The 18,581-nt window shown below is 34.9% G+C and overlaps 2 protein-coding genes across 3 annotated transcripts; one reads left to right on the top strand and one right to left on the bottom strand.

The window, feature by feature from the left end:
• Positions 1-7,272: 7,272 nt before the first annotated feature.
• LOC111796970 (putative alkaline/neutral invertase D) lies at positions 7,273-16,657 on the top strand. Of its 2 annotated transcripts, XM_023679803.2 has the most exons (6): positions 7,273-7,693; positions 8,590-8,979; positions 9,403-9,834; positions 11,261-11,819; positions 14,901-15,221; positions 16,173-16,657. In XM_023679803.2, exons 2-5 carry the CDS (start codon positions 8,602-8,604, stop codon positions 15,194-15,196), a joined length of 1,665 nt encoding a protein of 554 aa, XP_023535571.1. In that variant the 5' UTR covers positions 7,273-7,693; positions 8,590-8,601; the 3' UTR covers positions 15,197-15,221; positions 16,173-16,657. The 2 variants fall into 2 exon arrangements, with proteins under 2 accessions (XP_023535571.1, XP_023535570.1); XM_023679802.2 differs by lacking the exon at positions 16,173-16,657 and having other exon boundaries at positions 7,274-7,693; positions 14,901-15,551.
• An 835-nt stretch (positions 16,658-17,492) lies between these two features.
• Positions 17,493-18,332, bottom strand: LOC147792203 (uncharacterized). The gene has a single exon (XM_087124789.1). The coding sequence runs from the start codon at positions 18,330-18,332 to the stop codon at positions 17,493-17,495; it is 840 nt and encodes a 279-aa protein (XP_086980915.1).
• Positions 18,333-18,581: the final 249 nt, after the last annotated feature.

Raw genomic sequence — 18,581 nt, 5'->3', positions numbered from 1 at the left:
GTCTCGGTGCGTAAGATCGTTATTGTATTTTGGGTCTTTTATATTTCACCGTTCTTCATTTTAACTTCAATTTTTACTTAAATCGTGATTGCACTAAATACGCATTTATTAATACTAGTACATCTAATAAATAATTGTCGTCTAAATTTCAAACATAAATAATAATTGAGTAGTTGTAAATAAACACAAAAAAACAAAAATGTGCTCATTTTTTTGAAGTTCGGGTTAGATGAAAGATTCAAACTTGATAATCCGATCGTACGGTGGAAGAAACATAATTTATATCGGTCGAGTTAATTCACTTTTGAACATTGTGTGCTCGTTTGAAGATTACTCAAAGTACCATCGTGATGGTAAAAATATTTTTAAAACTTTTAAAAAAATTTAAAGATATTTGTGAAGTTTTTAAAAAAAGTTAAACAATATTTTGATAACCTATGTGTATTTTTGAATGAAGGTAAGATTCAGATTAACTTGTTGATGAAATATATTAAGACAAGAACACGTGTATCAGATTCGAACCACTCCACAAACACCTACTCATTCGAATCATCAGTTAAAATTCAAGATTTTCAGACCAGTTAAATAATCTTCATAAAACAACCTCATTGACGTGCATGTTTAAGAAAACGTCTTTAAAACAATACAAAAGAAAATTAAATAAACCATAGTCATATACCCTAAGCATGTGTCATGGTCTTTACTTGCGATGTCGTCGTCAATCGTGCAGGGGTGCCTTGCCTTTTCCTGAAATATAGAAGTAGCACGTGCCTTGAGTATTTTAATAAATGACCCCACTATTAGGATCCGGAAATTCAAAGAAATGTAACATGAATGAGACCTATCATTTTAAAGCGGGTCATTGGATGTGTATTTACTATTCTGCACAAAGGTCTATACGTACGAATATGAACTCACCAGTCATCTTGCACACCTCTTGGGCCCTTTTCTGGTCGGGCTAGCATTCTCTGATGCTGTTTCTGGACACTCGGAAGGAGTAGCAACCGTCGTAGTGTCATGTTAAACATGACGAAATCCGTACTCATCATTTTCCTTCATATCATTTTATAACATAACCTTTAAAACATATCTCGGGGTTGTGTATCATGTCAAAACATTTTGTTGTGTATCATTCATGTCATACATAGTGTTATATCATGTCATGCACATACCATATCATCCCACGTATCGTATCACAAAACATTTCATGTCGTAACATGTATCATATCATCAAACATATCATCTCATAGTCATATCATATCATAAACACGTCACACATATCAAACATATAACACGTACAAAGCCACTGGGTATGTTTCATCATACATAATACAAACTTCTAACCATGCCGATAGTAAGGTCACTTACTTGGATGACTTTAGTCGACGTTCTCTTTCTAACTTAGCTTATTTTCGTCCTTCTTATGTCGAGGCTTCACCTATTTGAATATTTGCTCAATAACCGTAGTAAAAGTCAAGTTTTCAACTAAATTTAATTTGAAACTAAGGAAAATAACTCTTACCAATCTTAATTATCTTAAATATGGTCAAAATCAGCTCTAAGAGGGTCCGAAACACAGGAAACAATATTCAATTTTGAGTCTTGAGCCGAATAGCCAAATTTTTAGCCGTAGAGATGAATGAGACGGCAGTTGAGATTAAGACATGTGTTGGTGGTAGAAGCTGACACGCGCGCGGGTCGCAATTCGGGTCGAGGTCTAGGTTTCAGGTTAGTCTCACTGACGTGGGTTGCGATGCTGGGCTATGTACGGTTGTCGGGTCGCGGGGCGATTAGATTTTGGATGAAGGTTGACTGTTCAATTATTTCAATTTTTTTTAATCTATTACACTTGTAATCACCAATAGTTCGACCCCTAGTTAAGCAAGAAGAACCAAGATGATCGATTTACTCCATTGGGGTTGACTTCGGCCGATTTTTTTTATTTATATTTTTACTAATTTGAGATCTTCCAATATTTCTAACTATTTTTAAATGCATATATGTAAGACGTCTCACTGATGCTCTCGCATCAACTTATATATTTATATATTCATCAATGTGTTGGATGAAAGTCCCATATCCGCTAATTTAGGGAATGATCATAGATTTATAATCAAAGAATACTGTCTCCATTGGCACTGATGCCTTTTGGGGAAGCCCAAAGCAAAGCCACTAGAGCTTATTCTCAAAGTGGACAATATCATACCATGGTGGAGAATCGGTGTTCATCTAACATGTATCAGAGCCAAGGTTTATTCATTATAAGTGTCATTCAACCTAACATTGGTATCAGAGTCATGCCCCTAAACTTAGTCATGCCAATAAGTGTCATTCCACCTTGCAAGGTGGTTCTTGCTGATTCACACGGGATTTCATGTGCCCTATGCTACTTGGGTTAGAGCGTAAGCTAGTGATGCTTTCGGCTACTGGACTCTCACCATCTAGGGTGCAGCACTCCACCGCTTCGCCTGGCAGCACAACGCTTATATAGCTTTCCCACAACCCCTTTTTCATGGTTTAGGCTGCTCCCATTTCGCTCACCACTACTACGGAATCACTTTTGCTTTCTTTCTCTCTAGCTACTAAGATATTTCAATTCGCAGCCTTTCGAGAAAGCCCAAAGCAAAATCATGAGAGTTTATACTTAAAGTGGCGAGAATCAGTGTTCATCTAACACAATCTGAAATATTTCACGTTAGAAATAGACATAAATTTTAAATTAATATATAAATTATGCGAGGATAAGAATATGGTTGGAATAATATATTATTTATAAATACGCTCATAAATGTTTTCAAAGCATTAAAAGATTTAGACTATAGATTTCAGAAATCAAACGGCCCCATAAACACGATTACCACGTGACATTTTAAAAAATCGAAAATAAATTTTGGATTTTTTTTATAAAAAAAAAAAATTAAAATTATTTTGTTGGTGAAATAGGGGAGGAAATTATCGAGAGGATTGCCGTTTTAATAATTTATCCCAGTCAGCTTTTCTCAATGCTGACGTGGACGAAACTTCCTCTTGAAGCTTACGTGGACCCCATATGCACCCTCGGCATTATCCACGTGATTTGGTGGTCGGTAGGTGTGGAAAATATCTTCCAATTTTCATTATTACAGGGAGATTAATATAAATATTTTTATTTATATAATTAAATGTTGGGAATATTTTAAGGCAATTCCAAAAATAATAATAATAATACTAATAAAGATAATTAATTAAATTAAAAAATTTATCAAATATTCGACTCTCGACGATAGTATGATATTGTCTTACTTTAAGTCAAAGTACGCCTCCCCTTAATCGAGGTTTGACTCATTTTCTTTTGGAGTTCTTTGTTCGACATTTGAGGATTCTATTGGCATGCCTAAGTTTAGGGTACGCCTCCCATTAATCGAGGCTCGACTCCTTTTCTTTTGGAGTCTCCCATTAATCGAGGCTCGACTCCTTTTCTCTTGGAGTCCTTTGTTCGACATTTGAGAATTCTATTGGCATGACTAAGTTTAGGGTACGCTTGCCCTTAATCGAAGCTCGACTCATTTTCTTTTGGAGTTCTTTGTTCGACATTTGAGGATTCTATTGGCATGACTAAGTCTAGGGTACGCCTCCCCTTAATCGAGGCTCGACTCATTTTCTTTTGGAGTCCTTTGTTCGACATTTGAGGATTCTATTGGCATGACTAAGTTTAGGGCATGCCTCGATACTATGTTAGATGAACGAACTCTCCACAATAATATGATATTGTCCACTTTGAGTATAAACTCTCATGGTTTTGATTTGGGTTTTCCCCAAAACGTCTCAGACCAATGAAAACAGTATTACTTGATTATAAACCCATGATCATTCTCTAAATTAGCCGACATGGAATGTTCATCCACCAACACAATCTTTTTTTCTCAATTTTATACTAATATTTATTAAAAAGTTCGGTTGCATGTCGGGTCGAGAATTTAGACCTAGAATCTCTTGACCGAACATATATTAACATTTTACCATTCAATTTTATATTTATGTGTAATGGAATTTCTAAAAAAATAGTTTTTTTTTTTTTTTTTTTGAGCAAATTTTTGAATATATTAAATCAATTTTGATAATCTCACCCCGAAGAGGGTTATGTCGAGACTCAAAACATAAAATAAAGCAAAAAGGAAAAAAAAAACATAAGCGACAAGGAACCGACAAGTGAATTCGTAAATAGACAAAAGAAAGAGTTGTCTAAAAAAACAATAAACTAAGTGAACAAATTCTCCGACATAGAGAACGAGAAACTTAAGAGAAACTTTCAAACAAAAAACTCCCACTAGTTAGGAAAAAAAACAGCTAACGCTTGCACGACCGGAACCATTTATGTGCTCGAGTCTAAGTACTTAAATGTTAATCGATTTTCTAGTTGCAATAACTGAAGCTCAATTCGAGTATACACACGGTAGATAAGACACTGATTATCATCTCACACGATGACATAACTCATGTGCTCGGGTTAAAGTAATTGATTATCATTCAGTTTTCTAATCCTAAGTAATATACCCAATAATATAGTCAAATGTCGGTATAGACAATAGCTAAAGCTCAATTCGAGCCTAGCAAAGGACTAACGTAATTTTAAAAATTAGTTAGTGTGATGCTCGAGTAAAGAACGAATATAGAACCGATACCGCATCCTAATAGGAGTGATCCTATGACACTCGAATAAAAGAGAGATACATGGATGAACCGAGACCACATCTGAATGAGAGTTATCCTGAAAGTAGGACGACTAAGAAATATTTAAAAGAATTGAAAGTCACTACCTATAGAAATAAAGTAAATTCAAATCCGTGTTGGTTCGTGGAGATAGTCTTCACTCTTAAAAAACGAGTAATGTAGATAACGTAACCATGTCACAAAGGAATGTCGGGGTCATTAGATACCGAATCCTCGACACGAGTCGTTACGAATAAGAAGAATAGATGGTTAACAAGAGCGTTACCGTCACAAAAATTATTAAAATAATATATTGGATAAGATTTGTCAGATTTATTTACTTAATTAAACATTTTATTATTGCAAGTTGCTAGGATCCGTGTATAATTATTATAAAAAAAAACTTTATAATATAATTGTCACTCAATAATTTTGAAAATTATTTTTGGAATTATTGTCGGTTTTTATTTATTTATTTATTAACCACGTTATTACAAATTACTTACTTAAATATTAAGTATTCTATAAATGCCAGTTGTTTAAAAGTTAATATAATAAGTATAAAACATTTTAAAATTAGATAAAATTCTAAATTTAATATTAATTTTTTATAAAATAAAAATGTTTTATACTTACTGTATTTTTAATACATTAACTTTTTAATTATAGTTTTAAATCACATGTCCATTTTTTAATCAATTTTTAATGTGTGAATTTCATTGACATTTTAAAAATTTATTAAAATTAGAAAAAAAAAATAATAATTATATATTATATGTGCATTTCACATGTTAAGTTTAAAATTTTATTATATATTTTCCGTTTTTTAATATAAAATTTCGAATAAAAATTTTAAAGCTTCGTTTAAAATGATTTTATATTTATTTTAACGATATTTAAATTTTACTTTTAAAATTTTCAATTTGGTCCTTGTGTCGTGTTTTTGTAGCTTGTTCCTAAAGTGAATATTTTAAAAATATAAGGACGAAATTGAAAACTATTTTATTTTATTTTTTACAATTTGAATATAATTTAATAATAATAAATAAATAAATAATTTCAAAAAATATATAAAAACAAACAAAAATCATTACCCTAATATGAACACATCAAGATTTCCACCAACTTTTTCCCCCATAAAATCACAACTTTCCAACGGTAATAAAGGTAGTAAAACATAATTTTATTTTTAGGTAGGTAATAAACTTTCAATATTTTAATTTATTTTTTTTAAAGTAAAATTTAATTTTTATATTTTTAAATTTATGATAAATTAGTCTCACTAAACGTTTACAGACAGAGATGTCCATTAATCTACAGGACTACAGTCTTTGCAGAAAGAAAATGAGAGAGATTTCCTATCGTTAACAAAATGGGGTCGGAGATGTGAATTATACTTCCTATCCCTGTTCTCGCCTCCTACTACTACGCCTAAATTTCTGCCCACCCCATTTTTTATTATGTAAAATTCTCGGGAGATGAAAATTGAAATAGGAGGTAGAGACATGCAAGTCTCGTGGACATCTCTGCATACAGATGTTAATATACGGAGAATAAAAATTAATAGAAAATCAAAAGGATTTAAATAATAAATCATCACAAAATAAAATGTTTGAGGATGGTTGGGACTAATTTAGGGAATGAGTATGGGTTTATAGGTAAGGAATACATCTCCATTGGTATGAGACATTTTGGGAAGCCTAAAGCAAAGTCATGAGAGCTTATGTTCAAAGTGGACAATATCATACCATCGTGGAGAGGTGATTTCTAACATGGTATCAGAGCCATGCCCTAAACTTAGTCATGACAATAGAATCCTCAAATATCGAACAATGATTGTGAGCCTCGAAGGTGTAGTAAAAAAGTGACTAAAGTATCGAACAAAGAGTGTACATTGTTCGAGGGCTCTAGAGAAAGGAGTCGAGGCTCGATTATGGGGAACATGGTATCAGAGCCCTGCCCTAAACTTAGCCATGACAATGGAATCTTCAAATATCAAACAATGATTGTGAGTCTCGAAGGTGTAGTAAAAAAGTGACTAAAGTGTCGAACAAAGGGTATAAATTGTTCGAGGGCTCTAAAGAAAGGAGTCAAGCCTCGATTAAGGGGAACATGGTATCAGAGCCATGCCCTAAACTTAGCCATGACAATGGAATCCTCAAATATCGAACAAAGATTGTGAGGCTCGAAGGTGTAGTAAAAAAGTGACTTAAGTGTCGAACAAAGAGTGTGCTTTGTTCGAGGGCTCTAGAGAAAGGAGTCGAGCCTCGATTAAAAGGAGGCTATTTGAGAGCTCCATAAGCCTCAGGGGAGGCTTATAGCGTACTTTGTTCGAGGGGAGGATTGTTGAGGATTGTTGGGAGTGGTCCTACGTCGACTGGGTTTATAATGCTCAAAGTGGACAATAACATTTTTATCGAGGTTGACATAATGACGAAAATACCCTTTGAAAAAAGGGAAAAATTGCCCTCACTTAACCGCAACCTTTTTGATTTGGTCAAAAATCACGCTCTTGATTTCCCCTATAAATGAGCTTTCCCTTCCTCCATTTCATTTCTGTATCCAATAAAAAATCTAAAAAAGAAAAGAAAAAAGAAAAAAGAAAAGGGAATTAATTTTGGCCGCGTTTTATTAATTATTTATTCTGCAACGGCAGAGTTGTCAGAGGGGCGCCAGGAAACTGCGTCGTTTTGTCCACGTCGGACACAGGTCACCGGCAGTTCCCGGTGGCGGCAAACTCTCTCTCCTTACATTTGGAACTCCGATGTGTTAGTTTGGAATTGGATTAGAGAGAGAAATACGGACTAGGACCGGTCCCCTTCCCGCTTCCTCAGCTATAAATACCAGCTGTTGACAAACTGTTCTTTTTTTTTTTCCCCTTTTTCCTCTTGTTTTCCACCCCCGTTCACTCTCCCTAACTTTCTTCCTTCTCCGGCGACCATTTCCCGGCCGAATCGCCGCCGCTCATTCTGATTTCTCCTCTTCCTCATTTCTGCTCTCTCAGGTACTCTCTCTCTCTCTGCCTCTCGTTATCTCTTTTGTTGATGTTTGTTGTGTCTGATCGTTTGTGGAGCTTCAGATCTGGTGATTTTGACGCTGTAGAATGGATGCCTACCTCTCTTGTTTGTTCTACCTCTGGAATTTTACTCTCTTGTTGTTACGTTTTTCTTTTAATTATTTCTTGAAATTGTTTTTTTTCTTGCTCTCTTCTTTCTGGTTTCGAGTCTGTGTTTTTCCTGATCGTGTTCTTGATCTGCTATCTGCTTTTGTGTTTTTGTTCTGCTCTCTACAGGATCTTTTCTTCGACGTGTTTCGTTTTTTCTTCGCTTTTATTTTTAAGGTTGTTTTGCTCTGTGATTTATTTGTGATTTCTTATTTTGCTAGTTGGTTAGTTATTAATATCTGTGGTGATGGAGTGTATGCGTGTATGTACGTTTAAAATGCCTTTTTTTTGGGTTACTTTTACTCTTTCTATTGCTGAAGAAAGGATTTGATATGCTGAGTTTCCTGTAATATGATGGAGAATTTAAGTTTTAGCAAATCAACTTGCTGGTAATTAATGAGCATTTCTATATCTGTCCCACATTCCTTCAATGCTTGCGGACGTAATATGTTTGACTTTTCCTTTCCTTTTCTGAGTCATGGGTGGGTTCATTTCATTTTCTTTTTTTTTTTTTAAATGTTAAAATCTTCGTGTATTTTTGCCTGTACAGCATAGAACGCCGGTTTTCCAATCAACTTTACGTTTCCGTTTTAAATTGAAAAACTGAGGGATTGTCGTTTGATTCTTTTAAATATTATTGTGCTCTGCAAACGCTTGTGTTTTAATGAATGACTAACTGTTTCTCTCTATGTAACTCTCTGTTCATAACACTCATATTTCTTGATTGAATCATTTAGAGGAAAAAGGAAATGGATGGGATTGGACTTCGATATGTGGGCTCTCATTGCTCAATGTCTGAGATGGATGAGCATGATTTTTCTCGATTTCACGATAAGCCTAAGCTCAATATTGAGAGGCAAAGATCATTTGATGAGAGGTCCCTCAGCGAGCTGTCCATCATCCTTGCTAAGGGAGGCTTGGACAACTTTGAGAGCTCCTATTCACCTGGTGGAAGGTCAGGATTTGATACCCCAGCTTCATCTACCAGAAACTCATTTGAGCCCCACCCAATGATTGCTGAAGCATGGGACTCTTTGCGGAGATCCTTGGTGCATTTTCGGGGCCAACCAGTTGGAACTCTTGCAGCTATTGATCATGCCTCAGAGGAAGTTTTGAATTATGATCAGGTTAATATCTTTGCATAATGATTTTGACATACTATTTGATACATGCTAGAGTCCCCAATCATGTGAATCTGGAGACATGCAGTGTTGTAGATTAACTATTAACAACTAATATATTCGATGTAAATATTTTTATCTTCTGTCGAGAAAGTTTAAATTAAAAGTAAGTGAACTTGTCAAGTAAGTAGTGGGCACCAAAAGATGCATTGAAAACTTAAGACTCAAAAGTTTGATTTTCTTTGATGCTTACAATTTATGCACAGAACGGTTATAGACAACCTGATGTAAGTTAGTCAAATCATAAAACTGCCTCTTGCACCATCTCTTACCGCAATTTGTTATGCATTTGATAAGAAATAGTTGTATACTAGTAACGGCTTTAACAAAAGTCTGACTTATGTATTGAGTGTATCGCTTTTCTCTCAGGTTTTTGTTCGGGATTTTGTACCAAGTGCTTTGGCTTTCCTGATGAATGGGGAACCTGAAATTGTGAAGAACTTCCTGTTAAAGACTCTGCAGCTTCAGGGATGGGAAAAAAGAATAGACAGATTCAAGCTTGGGGAAGGTGCAATGCCAGCTAGCTTTAAGGTTCTTCATGATCCTGTTAGAAAAACCGATACCATTGTTGCTGATTTTGGAGAGAGTGCGATAGGAAGAGTTGCTCCTGTTGACTCTGGATTCTGGTGGATCATTCTGCTCCGTGCTTATACAAAGTCAACTGGGGATCTAACTCTGGCTGAAACACCAGAGTGTCAGAAGGGAATGAGACTTATTTTAACTTTATGTCTGTCGGAGGGGTTTGATACATTCCCAACTCTACTTTGTGCTGATGGTTGCTCCATGATTGACCGAAGGATGGTAAAATATCTTTATATCTTTTGCTTGTTATGAAGTTACTTATGGCTGTTTTCCATTTCATATTACGTGATTGTCTTTTGGTAATACTTTCAATTAAAATTTATTATGTGATCTTTCTATATAACTACTGAAAGTTTCTAAAAAGAATGAAGTTCTTATAAGTCAATGGTATCAGTTGATATTTAATACTTACAGAATGAGGAGCCAGTTCGAACCATGTCCTTCAAATTTTATTCTAGAGCTTGTGATCTTTCTATGGCGTCTTTTATTGATCTAACTGTTGCCTTCTTGGACTTGGTTTTGATTTACATTAAATTATTTGTGTGTCGCAGACAAACAATTTTATTGTGTTGTGTTAGTGTTGTAGGATCGGGTTTGGTAGCTCTTATTGCATGGCTTCTGACATCGTAAAGTATTAACATTTTTAATTCCTAATGAACATAAGTGGTCCTGCAAAAGTATTTTTCAGAACACTAGGTCTTTCTACTACTGAAGTTATACATTTGAAGAGCTAACTTCTTCCAGTGTCATCTTCCCTTCAGTGGACTCTAATTTGATGATGCCTATCATTATCATGAAGTGTTTAAACTGTGATTCCATCCTTTTTCCTTCAACTTTACTCCTTTTCTAACATAGAAGGTAGAAAAGAGATACTGAACAGTCTATTTAAAATTGTGTTGTTTGTATTTAAAACCGGGGGATTAGTTTATTCAGCTTTACGGAGTTTAGTATTTCAAAACATTATTTCTAGTCCAGCAAAAGCTGTACTATAATCAACGTCTTTAATACTAAAGTCATGTAGACGTAAAATTTTCTACCATGAAGTGCTACTTTGCAGCCTTCCTTAGTTTCTAAGGAGCAGATTTTGTACTTGATTATTGCAGTTTGATATAATTCTTAATCTTAAGTAACTCTAAATGCATTGGTATGTTTTTTTTTTTTGAAAAAAATATTCAATCGCAATATGGATCTTTTTGTGTTTTGGATTAGAAACAATATTGTCCTTATTTGGTGCATAGTTACAAAAGTAGTTACCTTTTTTGTAACTGATCCATAAATGATATTTTTGACTAATTGGGGGCTTTCTTCTTGTGACTCCTTTTGCCCTGGAGTTGACCTTTCTCCCCTTCTTTTGTAAAGATATTATCGTGTTGCTGATGATGTTCTGATAAATAAAACAAAGAAGGGAAGAATAAAACATCCTCCTCAACAACCAATGAAAGTTTGGTTCACAACAGTTAGCTAGAGTATCAATCTTTTTGCAACCTTCTCGTATTTTATTTTCAGATGTTAAAAGCAACAGATTAACTTTTCATAACTGCCTATTTGGACGCAGCTATGATGTTCAAATTTAAAGAACTTCTCATTATCTTTCTGAGAAATATTTACCTTATCTATATGTTTTAACTTGATAATTTTTCTCCAGGGTATATATGGTTATCCTATAGAAATTCAAGCCCTTTTCTTTATGGCCTTGAGATGTGCTCTGGCTATGCTAAAACATGATGCTGAAGGAAAAGAGTGCATAGAGCGTATTGTGAAGCGTCTGCATGCTTTAAGTTATCACATGAGGAGTTATTTCTGGCTTGATTTCCAGCAACTAAATGACATCTACCGTTATAAAACAGAAGAATATTCACATACAGCTGTAAATAAGTTTAATGTCATCCCTGATTCTATCCCAGATTGGGTGTTTGATTTTATGCCGACACGTGGTGGGTATTTTGTTGGTAACGTTAGTCCTGCAAGAATGGATTTCAGATGGTTTACTTTAGGTAATTGTGTTGCAATTCTATCATCTCTTGCCACCCCTGAGCAATCAATGGCTATTATGGATCTTATTGAAGCACGCTGGGAGGAGCTGGTTGGAGAAATGCCTTTGAAAATATCATATCCTGCTATAGAAAGCCATGAGTGGCGAATTACTACTGGTTGTGATCCCAAGAATACCAGGTGGAGCTACCATAATGGTGGATCTTGGCCAGGTCTGTCTGTTCATTCATTCATTTATCTCTTCATGTTATAATAAAGTTTAGATTGTTATTTATCATTAATTTAGAAGAGTCTTCTAATAATAGCTTTAGGTATTCTTATCCTAAAGATGATAGCTTTTGGTATAAAAAGTAACCTGCTGCAGGCACCGTTTACTTAAATTAGAACGGGCATCAGTGCCTTTCATGCACTTTGATTTGCTAGCCATCAACTTTATTGATGATTTTGGCATTCTAAACCTCAAGAAGGCAGTATAAGGAACTGTCTTTTTCTTCCCTTCGAGGATTCAAACCTTAAGCTTATACACTATTAGATTTTAGCTTTTAGCTAGTATCCATCAGCTTGTAGTATGGGTGGAATCTTAGTTGATAAAACAAAAAAAAAGTATCAGACAACTACTTTTTGAAAATTTAAACAATGGCAGGTTGGTAAGTAATCAAAATCACTTTTGTAATTATACAAGGTTGGTAAGTAATCAAAAGCACTTTTTGTAATTATACAAGGTTGGTAAGTAATCAAAATCACTTTTTGTAATTATATAAAGCATACTTTCTATTCTTTAAAATCAATTTTGCTCATATGAAAATCACGTTTAGAAGTATAAAACCGAACACGTTTCGGAGTGATTTGAATCCTGAAGAAAGTGATTTTAATCATATAAAATCACTCATAAACATGTTGAAAGTCCAGTTTTAAGAAATATGCAGCTAGCTGCCTCCCCATGAGAGAACCTTGCTCAGACAAGCACTTAGGTATGTTCTTGTAAAGTTTTTAGGCATGAAGCATGTGCTCACGATGATACTTATCTTCTAAAATCGTAGGGCTAACAGAAAAAAGAAAATAAAGAGAATGAGCTCACTTGCTTTATCTTTTTTCCTTAATCTTTTGGACTGTCTGAAGTAGCTCTCTATCAGTTTGGATCTTTTTTTGATTGACTTTAAGAAAAAAAGATTTTTAAGTGTCATTCCCAGCAGACTCTTTCTCTGTCTACCTATCAAATCTTCTCTCACTTAGTGACTCTCTCTCTCTGCCTCCCCAAATCAACTCTCCTGTTCTGTACTCTCAGAATTTCGTTTCTCCCCTTTCTATCTCTCTCAGAACAAAATCTGTGTTTTCATGAACTGCAATAGTAACTATGAGATCTAGCTAGTGAAGAGTTTCATCATGAACATTTTTATCTTATATTTTGTATTCTTTTTATACGAATGTCAAATTTTTTTAGACCTGCTTGACGTATTGATGCCAGCCACAGTCATTGTCTATTAACTAACAAAGAACCGAAGTTTCTTTCTTTCCAGTTTCCATAAAACACTAATAAGCTTTATTGGAAGAATTCTAGTATTATGAATAAAGGTAGGCTTACCATTAATAAGATTTATTGGAAGAACTTAGTGTTATGAATACAGATTAGCATTCTCCAATCTTCATGCTTATCATGCTGATAATAATGAATGTAGCCCTCAAAACTATTACATTAGACCACACAAGTTAACATGAGGATTCCTTGTGAAGTTAAGGTACCAACTGTGATCCCAAATTTCCAGCATTATTTTCTTTTCTTTAGTTATTGTCTGTTATTGCGTTTTTCTTGAGGTGTAAAATATAATGAGCCGCCCCAATCCCCATCTTTCTTGTGGATGATGAAAGACTATCTCTGTTCTTTTAGTTATTTTTGGGGCTACAATACCCATATTATATAGTTAACCGAGAACTTTAATAGTAGTGTAGTCTACCATCCAAAGGTTACCTTTATCTTACATGCCTTTTGATAATCTTACACCTTTAGGGCACCAGGATCAAAACCATATTTTGATGTCAGGACATTATTTCGTTATCTTGAGTAGTTGCCTAGGCCAAGATTATCATCGATTAGAGATAAAGAAGTGCCATTTCAGTTGATAAAGAGACATTCATATTTTCTCATTAGTTTATTTTCCTTTTCTAATTATTTATTGCCGAACTTTCATTTATGAAAGAAAAGTTGAACCTGATTAATGGATACCTATAACGAAAAGTTAAACCTAACCAACTCCCATATCTTATCACCAAATCTCTCAACCATCCTGTTGTCATCTCCAGCCAAACAACCGACGCCCATAACGAAATAGAGGGTTAGAAGCGCACCCCTTCGATCATAGAACAACGATATTACAAGCCAGCAGAACACTAAAAATCTGAGAAATTTTCTCTCATTAGTCATCAATGCATTTCTTTATTCCTTTTTGAGTCTAGAAACACTTCTCATCCGTAAATTGAAAAGTTACATTCCCAACTCTAGTACTCCTGCTAGGAGTCTACAAGAAAGCAATTTAATTAGTGTTAATCACATTAAGGTGTATCAAGTATGATCTCGAAAAGAGCTAGGATATTGTCGGAATGTCCTGGAGATGGATAACATTTTCCAAACTTCAGAATCTTTATTAGATTGTCTTGTAGGGAAATATCCTTGATCTTTGATGCATCTTCGAACTGTAAGATTGGAGGGCCACAAGTATCTCTAAATTTTTTTTGGACACTTGAGTAATTCTCCCTACCTGAAAGTTATATGCTACTTAAGCTGTTGTGTTGCCTTTTCTTGTATGCCATAACATTGCTTTCAAAATCTCTCAATCTTGCTTTCAAACCCCCTTTCAAAATCTCTCTGCCCCGTTTTCTAAAACCTTCTTCTCAAATCGGGGTTAGAGGCTTGAGCATACGTTACCTTGCCGTAGGTGACGCGAATACAAATTGGCTTAACTCACTTGCTGCTGAGAAGTGAGTGCCGCACAATTGCAAAGTCTGCTGCCAAGAAAAGTGCGATCGTAACAAGCGGTATCAAGTAGAAATTTGAAAGAATAGTAATGATTAGAATTTTCATAGCATCTGCAGATGGCTTAGCTTCTCATTCTAGATCTAGCACAAAATTATACAGATGGATATTTTCGTCACTCAATGTAGTCGAGTCGATTCATGAGACATGGTAGGTTAGGATTATCATTTACCATTACTGCATTGTGTAATGCAGTAAAAGATCACGGAGTTCAGTTGTTAATCTCATTTTTATACTGATATGTTTCTCCTTGCTCTGAATGCAGTGCTACTATGGCTGCTAACAGCCGCTTGCATTAAAACCGGACGACCGCAGATTGCTAGAAGAGCCATCGAGCTTGCCGAGAGTCGTTTGCTGAAGGATAGTTGGCCTGAATACTATGATGGAAAGTTAGGAAGATACATAGGAAAACAAGCAAGGAAATACCAGACATGGTCGATAGCAGGATACTTAGTTGCAAAGATGATGTTGGAAGATCCATCACATTTGGGGATGATTTCACTTGAAGAGGACAGGCAAATGAAACCACTGATCAAGAGATCATCATCATGGACCTGCTGAAAACAGAGAGGCCAAAGGAAAAGAGGTAACAAAGTCGAAACTCGGCTTTTTGTTTTCCATTGTAACTCTATTCTTTTCACATTTTGGCTGTGTACAATAGAATCCCATCATCATCAATCTGCAGAGACTTTGGTCTTTTTTTGGGTCTTGAAAAAAAAAAAGGTAGTGTCTCGAGTTTTTGGCACAAAAATTCTGCAAATTTTCTTTGTTGAGATTTCCTCAGCCGATGAATGAAATGATTGATGGCTGCTTGGCTATGGGCGAGACACTTTTCATTTTTAATCTATGGACTTCTTGGAATTTTGCTGCCCATTGTCAAACTTCATTAATAAATGGCCATTCTATCTTGTCAACATATCCTCTTTCTTACATTTCTTTTTCTTGTTTTTAAGGTTTTTTTTTTTTTTTCGTTCGGGTGAGAATTCAAACCTGCAACCCTTAGAAAAGGTTACTAATACTTTGACGGGTTGAGTTGGGTTGAGTTGCATTGCATAAATGTTTGTTCTATGGATGACTTCTTTGATGTTGGTTGTGGCTTATTTGTTTGTGTTCCATGCTTAAACATTGTGTTTATTTACCATTTTCTTTAATTTAGGTATTTCATGTCATTATTTAAGAATGTTTGCATGTGTTTTTTTTATTAAGAAAATGAAGAACTAATTTAGCTATTCTAGTGTGATAAGTTGAATCATTGAATTGAAATCATCTTACGGCATTTGTGATTTCGGGGTTTGCATATTCATAAAAGTTCTTCGATCCAATTGTCTATGATTTTCATATCAACTAGAGGTCGTTTGTGAACGTAAAACATTAGACGAAAATTGTAAATGAAAGCAACTAAGAAAAGGAGTAAATGAAAATAAGAGTAAAAGTCTATTGACAAAGGCTTACTAGGAATGATTCTCAATATTGCTTCCATGAACACCTTGTTTTGAACAATATTCAAGTCGTCAATTCAATCTCTCTTTTATCGCAGATTGAATCTCAAAGTTTGAGTGATACCTTTTTGAAGAGTTAGCAAGATCTCGAGCACTTGTATTTTTGGCGTACAAATAACTTCGGGTCCAAGAGCTTCAAAATCTTTCCTTTTTTTTATTTTTTTTTATTTCTTGATAGTTTGTGATTGAATTCACCAACAAGTCGTTACCTATATCAACAAGGTATAACTTCTTTTTCGGTGACTCAATCATAAGAATTCCATGATGAGCATGTTTTGCTTTGAGCAATTCTATGTTGGGTGTATTGAGAGTTTTCTTAGGTTTCGGTGACTCAATCATAAGAATTCCATGATAAACATGTTTTGCTTGGAGCAATTCTATGTTGGGTGAACTGAGAGTTCTCTTAGAATGTACGTGAGTGAGGACAAAACATGTTGGTGTTGAAAGGTTACTTGTAGATACATGTATAGGTACATGTATACATGTATGAGTATATACATGCCCGTGGAGGTTCATTAATTCATATTTAATTAGGTGCATGTTTTTTATTTATACATAAATCATATTTAATTAGGTACATGATTTTTTGATTTATACATGAATCATATTTAATTAGGTGTATGATTTTTTTTTTTTATCAGGAATGGTATTGGGGATGTCCCAAATTATCCATATATACATTTGCTGGCATTGGTGGAAAATGTAGAAAAACAATTTGGCATCCTTTTCTAGTAATATAAAGTTCTATTTTCTCAAAAGTTCTATCAAATTTTTCTACTCTCACTAACAACTGGTATCACAGTGATAGCGATCTTGCAGCAGCAAAAATGACAACAGAGAGACAAGTTGATAACTTTGTTTAACTCGCTATCTCGAGATTTGATGGTCACTATGATCATTGGGCAATGTTGATGGAAAATTTCCTTAGATCAAAGGAGTTCTTCAATATGGTGGAGACGGGTTATGAGGACCTAAAGTTGAAGGACTTGAAGGTCAAGAACTACTTATTCCAGTACGTTGATTGGATTATCTTGGAAACGATGCTTCAGAAGAAGACGTCCGAAGAGATTTGAGATTCAATGAAGAGGAAGTACCAAGGCTCAACGAGAGTAAAACGTGCTCAACTTCAAGCAATTAGAAGATAATTTGAAATTCTCCAAATGCAAAGGGGAGAACCAGTGAATGATTAGATTGACAAGGTTATCAGTCTTGCAAATAAAATGAGGATGCATGGTGATTTAATCACTGATGTTGCAGTTGTAGAAAAGATTTTGCGATCTCTAACTTCAAAGTTTCATTATATTGTATGTTATATTGAAGAAGCAAACAATGTCTGAAGAGATGCAAATTGATGAACTCTAAAGCTCCATGCTAGTGCATGAGCAGAAACTTAATCGCACGAGTGCAATAGAGGAGATGACAACCTTAAAGATATCCATACCAGGTGAAGCTTCAAGCTCCAGAGGTATAAAGCGAGGAAGAAGCAAAGGTCGTGGAAGAGGTGATCGAGAAAGAAGTAGAGATGTTGGTAGGTCATTAGATCTAGTTAGAGGCAATGATATCATCTCTTCTATTGCACTCGTGCGATTAAGCTTCTGCTCATGCATTGGCAAGAAGCTTTGAAGTTCATCAATTTGCATCTTCTCGACATTGTTTACATCTTCAATAGATACCATATAATCAAACTTTGGAGTTAGAGATCTCAAATCTTTTCTCCAAGCAACATCAATGATTGAATCATCATGCATCCTTATTTTATTTGCAAGACTTATAACCTTGCCAATATGATCATTGACTGCTTCTCCTTTTTGCATTTGGAGAATTTCAAAGTCTCTTCTAATTAGTTGAAGTTGAGCACGCTTTACTCTCGTTGCGTCTTGGTACTTCCTCTTCATTGAGTTGCAAATCTCCTTGGACGTCTTCTTTTGAAGCATCGTTTCCAAGATAGTTCGATCAATGGACTGGAATGAGTAATTCTTGACCTTTAGGTCCTTTAGCTTCGATGCTGCCAACCATTGTTGTTGAACAGCTAAGAGTATCTCGTCTTCACTTGGCTCTTCATAACCCGTCTCCACCATATCAAAGAACTCCTTTGATCTGAGAAAAGTTTTCATCACCATCGCCCAATGATCATAGTGACCATTAAACCTTGGGATAGCGGGTTGAAAAAAGTTATCAACTTGTTTCTCTGTTGCCATTCTTGCTGTTGCAAGATCGCTTTGATACCGGTTGTTGGTGACATTAGAGAAATTTGTTAGAACTTTCGGTGGAGAGAACTTTATATTGCTAGAAAAGGGTGCTAAATTGATTTTCTACCATTTTCACTAATGCCAACATATGTATATATAAGTAATTTGGGACACTCCCAAATTCCATTCATGATCCAAAGACCATGCACCTAATTAAATATGATTCATTCATGTATAAACTAAAACCATGCCCCTAAT

This window comes from Cucurbita pepo, chromosome 6 (genome assembly GCF_057944985.1).
Source record: "Cucurbita pepo subsp. pepo isolate OVF chromosome 6, ASM5794498v1, whole genome shotgun sequence".
Lineage (NCBI taxonomy): Eukaryota > Viridiplantae > Streptophyta > Magnoliopsida > Cucurbitales > Cucurbitaceae > Cucurbita > Cucurbita pepo.
This window is presented reverse-complemented; position numbering and strand designations above follow the sequence as displayed.